Genomic DNA, 8307 nt, shown 5'->3' on the forward strand with positions numbered 1-8307 from the left:
ATTTGATATACGGTTATACGTTGATTGATTACTCAATTGGAGCGTAGTGTCTTAATACGAAGTCCACTTTTTTAAACCAAGTCGCAAATGTTGGTGCCACTTTTGGTGGCCTCACTATTCCCACAAAACTAGTTAAAAGACCGATACACAGACCATCTACTTCTCTGTGTGCCGTTTATTTAGCTAGTCTCTTTTTACCGAACAACACGGCGTTCCAAAGCTTGCATTTGAGGGAATTTTTGACGCACTTTTTGGCTTTTTTCAATTTCTCAACAACCAACCTATCTAATCTAAAATCATCAAAAACTTCGAAAAGAAAAATGTCATTAAATTTTTCCTGCTTAACCTGCTAGGCTTTTTGTGTAGGAAAAACTTACAGAAATATAAATTGTCTAATTTCGAAGTTTTGAGCAATTTTGAAAACTTTTGATTTTTCTCAAAAAAATTATTTGTCACTTCAGAGATTAAGTTTTGAATCGAAAGAAAACACCGCAGCAAATTTATTTGAATTAGCAATTTTGTTTGTAGAAATTTAGTTTTTGCTCATGAACAATCTTTTTCGAAACTTTGAACAATTTTCAAAAAATTTGTTGAAAATACACTGAAAAATCTGTGAGCAAGGGTTGAATTGAACTGTTAAGGTGCGAGAACTTTTTCACTTTTTGTGTTTTCTATGCATGTATTTTTTAACAGTCAGTGATGGAGTTAAGACGTGACATATTTGACCACTTTTTGAAAATATGCTCAAAGAGAACGTCAAGTTTTTTAGGTTTTGTTCGTTTTTCTGGAAATTTTTTGAGTTGTCTCAAAACCTCCCTTGCCAAATCTGTTCTTATGAATATAATTAAACGATTAGGATGTGTGGAGTTTTTGATCTAGCTGCGTTGTCCTAATTTTTGGAGTAGCTTTTTTGCTCGGTAAAATGTAGTTTGTTTGAAGATTGGCTAACTTTTTTTGAAAACTTGATTTTTCTCGAGTCACTTCTCCAATTCTGATAAAAAGAATTCAACCAAAACAACAGTTTGTGCTAGTTATCTCTGCTCAGAAAATTTTTCCCTCGTTTATGAAAGAAAAATATTTAGGGCTTTAGAAAATGTTTTTTTTTGAAAACTTCCAGATTTTTCTCAAGATTTAACCATCCGAACTGAGATTTGGAATTCACTCAAAGCAATATGTACTAAGAAATTGTGCAGCTCAAAACGAATAGGCCCCATAATTTCAGAAAAGCAATTTAGGACCTAGAACGTTACCTTCTCGAAGTAGTGACAGTTCTGATTTTATCGAAAACTACCATGCCAATTCTACAATTAAGGGTTTAATTTAAATAACAACTTTTTGGTGTATCCTCTTCATCAGTTGATTCTACCAATTCTGGCCGGGAATCTGCTATGAACCTGGTAAAAACACCATAAGTAACCTTTTGACCCATTTTGTTGACCTCACTCAATTTCACCAAAATTCACATTTTGAAGTTAACAAATCATTCAAACGGAGATGTTTCACTGATTTTCCTCGCTAAAACTTTTTCTCAGTACTTTTGCTAAGAAATCAGCAATCAATTGTTCAATTTTCGACAATTTGAAAACTACGCATAACGGTTTGCATCAGTTCATTTAAAATTATCAAAGCTGTGACTGGACTAGTGTGTTTTTGCTGCATTAAGATCATCTTGATTGTTTTTGGTGGCGATTGTTTAAAAACGGTAAAGTGACCATGGCGCAGATGCAAGGACAGTTGGGTCCTAATCTTGAGGTCAAAGATTCGATACCGGAACCTAGGAGAGCTTTCTGTCTCCTAATTTCTTCTTTTCTTTATTTTTTTGAGGCTTGACCTTTTAAGAGCTACTTTTTGTCGCTTTTTTTGCTTGTGTTTGCGAAAAGCAGCTTCGCCCCTGTATTTGAAGCTAAAATAAAGCCTACCGTGTTGTGGTTCTTTCAAAAGCTAGAGCTAACAGAGGATGTCCTTACAAGACCAGGAGAGGAATCTTTTTTCCGTAATGGCTTTTTTTCAGGTTTTTTTCACATATTGTCAGGCGAAGCAAACTATCTGCCAATCAGTGGAAATGATCACCGGAAAGTTTTTTCCGGCAATCAAAACGTTGGATTTTTTGGCAGTTCATAATTGGATGCTGCAGTTAACTGCAAATGAAAACTTTGAAGGAGACTAGCAAGCAGAAACCAAGTGGAAGTGGTCCTTGATCCTTATAAAAACTACTTTGTGAGAAAATCAATCGTTATTTTTTTGGGACTGCGGATCGAACTTGGGTAGTCCTTCACAAAGGTGGCGTCCCTCATGCTTGAAGGACCGAATGCTTGAAATTAATTTTAGCTTACTTCCAGCCAATCAGAACTGAGTCTTCAAAATCTCAAATTAAATCGCGAAATTCTCAATGTAAGAAAATAAATCCAGGCCATTAGTCTTAATATTGACCGATTAGATAATAAAGCAGATGAGTTTTCAAGACTGAAAAATTCTTATGATTTTGAACTCAATAATCTTGAAGATTATCTGAATAGTAATGCAGTTGTAACCCGCAGTTTGGAATATATATTTTTTAACTTTCCACTGATTTAATGCATTTTCTGTTAATTTTGACATCGATTTTGTGAGAAAGGCATTTAGCCAATAGAAACGCTTAGCGATTTTGATTGGTTGAAATTTTTCAAGCATTCGGTCCTTCAAGCATGAGAACCCTCCCCTTTCACAAATATAACGAATGCCTACAGGAAAATAACAAATTGGGTGTCAGAACTTCTGTGCCACTTACAAGACAAGCTAAAAACCAGTTGTGCCAATTCTTTGAATGCTGCAAATCTGATTGACTTTTTGGATTTCCTGTGATTTGAAAAAGTAAACGTGCTGCACTAATCAACATTAAATTTCTTCTCCAAGCCGAACTTAAGAGAATTATACAATTATTTTTCCAGAACATGGAATTACAATTTCCTAGATATAGACAAAAAAAGTTATTCTTTTTTCGTAACTTTTGCGGAAAACAAATCTTCGTCCGAGTCTGAGAAAGTTGTGTCGTTATTTAGTAAAGGCTCCTGAAGTTCGAAAGCAGCTGTGGTTGTGGTATTAGTGCGTGATGTCACTGAACTAGAGTTTGATCCAAACTGAAAAAACTGGCTCTCTTTTTTGGCATAAAGAAGTAACCCAGAAATGATAACCAAAATAGCACCAAGAATCTTCCAAATATTCACTCCAGCCACTTCTGGTGTCAAAATCACTGTGTAAACAAATCCCAGGATTACATTTTGAGTGCAGCAAATAACGCTTTTTACACTGACTTTGATCTTCTGTGATGCCAGAAAATTGGTTAGTTGGGCTGAATACCCGATCAAACCAGTGATGAGCGCCATTAATGATACAGTCCAGCTCTCAACGCATAAGTGTGAGCTTGGAACTTTATTTCTCCAGAGTGAAAGCAACAACCCAAATGTACTGAAACCTAAACAAAAAAATGAGAAGAAGAATTTTTTTATTTCAATTTCTTTATTCAGAATACAAAAACATCAAATTACTGTAGTTTCGAAATAAAGCACGATTTTAGATTTTAGAGAACCATAGGCTTCTCTATGAAATCTTATTTAGTGTAAAAAAACGTTCTACATTCTATGTTTTGGCTTTTACTGGTAGGTTTGTTTTTTAAATCGAGGTAATTTGTGCGTATTTTAACTATTAAACTCTTATATAAGCACCAAAAGTGATTCTAAATAAGGACAGCCGGTTACTGTGCAAGTAGCGCAGAATGTTTCGACCATAGTTTTTTGAATTTTTTTTAATTAGTGCCATTTTCTGCCTGATGTGATAAAAAGCATAAAAGGCATAATGCTCTAAAATCATAGTAACTAGGCAAACTGGACAATCATTTTTGTAGAAAATTGACTAAAAAACAAAAAGAAGCAAAAAATTTTTTTAATTTCAGATTTTTATTTGCTTAATTTTTTTAAAAAATTTTGAAGTTTTGTTTGCAGCAGTTTTTGATTCCCAAAATGGCGCTAAAAATTTCCAAAAACTAACTTTTATAGTAAAATGAAGTGACAAAAAAGAAAATTGTGAATTCAATGCTGGGGCAAACTTTTAATTCTGTTCATTTGATCTATTCCGATGATTATTTGTAGTACCTGATTTTGCGGGGAAATAACAAAAATACTAAAACACTGGAATTGTTGCTATAAGTAATAAAACCTTGCTCAAATTTCTTGATTTCAGAGATATGTTAGTTTAGCAAAGATTTTAAAATCTTGCTGAAACTGCTGAAAGTAAAAAAAATTCCATACTGAAAAATATGATTTTTTTTATTTTCAAAGAAGTATAATTTCACAGCCACGCAAAGTTCGGGGGCTAATGTAGCTAATGAACCTGCAGGAGTTTTTTTCCGGAATTTTTTCCGGTTAATTTTTGCCTCCAGGTCAACAAATTTTAAAAACGATTTGTAGGCAAAAATTTGTTGGCATCAAGCAACGCTTGTTTGACACCAAGCGTTGAAATAACTTTTGATCAGCGAGGAGTGATAAGAAATTCCACGACAATTGGTTTCAGTGACATATGCGTAGCGATGGTTGTTTTGCATTATACTGAAAAACATACTTTCGCCAGGGTACTAAACTCCACAATAATGTCACTAGGTGCCATGGTTCGGGAGTGCATTTTGACTTAAGTTTTTAGAAAAGCTTAAAAAATGCAGTTTGTCATCGCTAACTCAGGCTATGATAAATTTAACATTTGACAAGCAAATCGTTACTCTCAATCGCAGCGGATCTACTGAAGACTTTGCAGTCTCAAAATAGTCTGTTTTCATTTTTTCCTCCGGTTATAGGCTAATTTTTTAAAAACTGAGAGATGTTTTGTTTGCACCTATATGTGGTTTTTTGTGAGAGCTTGCTTTCAACATATTAAAGTGTTGACTCAAATTGTTCGCACAAAACGAATAAAGCCTAAAAAACGCTTTTCTTTTTTTCGCATTTTGGGTTGAATTTAGACAAAAACTGAGGAATACAAATTTTGCTCAGAGTTTTTTGTGCAGAACTCGCATGGTGCACTTTTCTTGGAAAATTTGCATTAACCATTTTTAATTTTTTAGTCAATCAAAAATTACGATAAGCTATTGATTCTGACAAATTCAAATCAAAGTGAGACTCTTATTTAATCCGGCAAAATTTCCAAAGAATTTTTTTTGTGAGCTCAATTTAAAAAACGCAAAAACATTAAGACTTTAACTTTTCTTCAGGATTTTTTTTGTTTGATAGCTAAAAAGGATCATTTTTATTGGGGGTAAAAAAGGGTCATTTTAACCAAGTCGTTTTTAAAAGGGAAAAGAATATCAATTTTGAAATTAAAACAAATTTAAGACGTTTTGCGCCATTTTTTTGAGATAAAACTTTTCTTAAATTTTGAGGGGATGCATTGTAGGCTCAATTTAATTCAGTTTTGTCAGCAATTGAACTTATATCTTTGGCGTAATTTTAGTTGGTTAAAACAGTCAAACTGGTCATTTTTGGGGTAAAATGTTCAACCCGGATGTCGGAAAAATAATTGCATCATATTGATAATTCGAAGCAAGTTTCGTGAAGATCAGCTTTTGTCTAATGTCAACCCAATTTGAGAAGATGCGTTTTTAATTTCAAGTTTTATTCGTCTAGTCCGGATAATTTGAAGCAGCACTGTACCAAAACGATAGCAAAAGTTGGATTGTATGTGGTAGACTTGAAGATAGGAGTCAAGTGAGAGCTCATCATCGAACATTATCATTGCCACAAAAGCGGATCGAATACGCAATATGAAAATCGCAAAGCGAACGCTCTACCGAACGTGAAATGTTGTTATTGCAAGCTGACGACTAATTGCTATTACAAAGCCTTGGAGCATATCCGACAAGTTTGCAATTATTTTTCCCTTATTTTTTTTCGGTTTTAATGATGAAAAATCACTGTTTATAATTGATCCATGTAGCTATTTTCAATTATTCAAAATACTTTAAAAATTTTAATAAGATATCAACAAATCAGTGAGCTCTATTGCTAAAAATTCATCACATAACGTATTTCTTTCACAAGCAACTAAAAAGGTGTCAATTTTTTATTCATTCCAACCCAGAAAACTTTTTCGCACAGTTTTTTCTCAGCCTATTTAGATAGTTGAGCCTGAATTAAATTGAGTTTCATTTATTAGTATAAATAAATAGCTTGAATTTTCTTAAAATAAACATGAAAGTTTTTAAACGAGCGGATGAACACGCTGTGTCAGTGCTAAGCAAAAAACAATGGAAACAAATGCAAAAAATAGTCCTTAGAAATCTTTAAAAAATCGAATGATTTGAAAAAGAATAGGCGGGTTGAGGTCTGCATTCCAAAGAACTCAAAAAAAGCGCTTGCTTTTATAATGAACTGCCGAGCAATGGTTTGCGTTCCATGTCCAGATTTTCTCGACAAAATTTTGGCTCTCTGGCCTTACGCGACCAAAAACATCAGTCGCGGCATCAGACCAGGGCGGAGACTACGACTTCACTTTCGTGACCGATATTTGATACATACAGACGTTCGCGAAGCGACAAGACTTAATAACCATTTCCAGACTTACTTGACCGAAATGATCCTGCCCGACTTTTCCTCTCGCGGCCGACATGCCACGGCTCTATCGCTACTTGCCAGTCGGAAACAAATTAAAAAAAAAACGTTTACCTAGTAAAGAGCATCCACTGGTTAGAATGATCGCAGAGGGGTGCACATTCTTATCAGCTAGTCTCTTGAGAATCACTGTGGTGACAGCGTTGAGAAAGGCCACCAGCAACATCACACAGGAAGCAGCTGCTATGCTGGTATCACTCTCTATCGTCGAAGGATGACTCACCCCAAGGTTTTCATTCAGGCATCTGCATTAAGATATATTTTTTAATGGTATTTGCTTTCATAATAATTACCCTGCATAGTTCAAGAGTGATCAAGTGATGATGAAATTGAACCTCGCCACTCCAGAACTCAGTATACGTCTCAAAAATCACCCCATTTTGTCATTTACTACTTGACTTAACTTTTGCGAAGCAGAGCCTTCGAGTCTCTTTTACTATCTATCCCACCATGTTGCATAGTAACGAATTGTCACCCTTTTCTAAAATGTTTTATGCAAAAAGGGGGCAAATTTAAAGAGATCCGAGCCTTATATCTACATCCGTGTATACTTATCAAAAATTGAATAAATTGTTAATCTTTTTATGCAACTTGCCTAAAAATCCAGGTAGGCTGCATGACAAATATGACTCCAGTGAAGCAGCTGAGAATGATGAGACAGTCTATCTTAGTTAGTTTCTCGTTCATGAAGAGGGTGGCGATTATGCAGACGAAGACGGGCGTGGTCTGCGATATGATTGACAGGTCTGCCACTGAGATGTATTGCACACATAGCACTTTGGTTGACATTGTGGCACCATTGATAGCCGACCTTAGAACAGAAGATATTTTTGTTCCAACCATAAACTGAAAAAAAAACGTAGGTTTAGGCGTGTTTATTTTCTACTCAAAATCAAGTTTCAAAAACTAACTTTAAATGGGCTCGAGTGAAAAGTTATAATGAAGTTCCTTTAAGGCTCGAATCAACCGGTTTTTAAAAAGTTCTGTTTTTTTTTAGTCTGGACAATAACTGGCCTGCAAATTCTGATTTTCAAGATCATTTTTGACCGGATGAAGCCAGCAAGCAGCAGCAATTTTTGTCAGTACAGAGAATTAAGACTGTTTTATGCGTTAACTATTCTTATAACAAAAATAAAGTTACCTGAAGAAAATAAGTCTGTAATTTTTTCTCGTGCCTTCCCAGACCGATTTTTCCCAGAAGAGAGACAGAACTATTCCGCTGATTGATATGTGGAAGAGAGCACGTGATGCCAGCACATAATAGGGCAAGCCAGCAGTCAGTTTGGCTAGGAGGAGGTAAGTGCTGATTGCGAAGGAATAAGTCACTGCCCAAAACAGGCCCCAATAATTCAGATCAGATGACGGCATTTTGGTTACTCTGTTTTTATAAGATATGATGATTTAAAACCCTTCTGCACAGCATAGCTTTAATAACTCACTCACTGTGGAATAAACTCATGATTGGTTTGATATGAGTTTTTGTGTATTTAAGGTTCCCCCCTCGAGAGCTATTGAAATCGCTCACAACAACCAATCTTGGACAAAAAATATCCTTTGAAATTAACCAATGCAAAAAGAAAATCTTCAAGTAAACTTGGTCTCAAAATTGATTAAAAAAAGGCAAAGCTGTTCTTTAAATATTAAATTGTCTATAGAAATTTGGTTGTAACGGCTGGCA

General features: G+C 34.9%; 1 protein-coding gene across 1 annotated transcript; it reads right to left on the reverse strand.

The window, feature by feature from the left end:
• Window positions 1-2881: 2881 nt before the first annotated feature.
• Window positions 2882-8307, reverse strand: LOC134844624 (uncharacterized). The gene is made up of 4 exons (XM_063861403.1): window positions 7771-8307; window positions 7225-7440; window positions 6684-6874; window positions 2882-3451 (listed from the first exon to the last, which is right to left on the reverse strand). The coding sequence occupies exons 1-4, from the start codon at window positions 7995-7997 to the stop codon at window positions 2967-2969; spliced, it is 1119 nt and encodes a 372-aa protein (XP_063717473.1). The 5' UTR covers window positions 7998-8307; the 3' UTR covers window positions 2882-2966.

The sequence above is a fragment of the Symsagittifera roscoffensis genome, chromosome 4 (assembly GCF_963678635.1).
Source record: "Symsagittifera roscoffensis chromosome 4, txSymRosc1.1, whole genome shotgun sequence".
Lineage (NCBI taxonomy): Eukaryota > Metazoa > Xenacoelomorpha > Acoela > Convolutidae > Symsagittifera > Symsagittifera roscoffensis.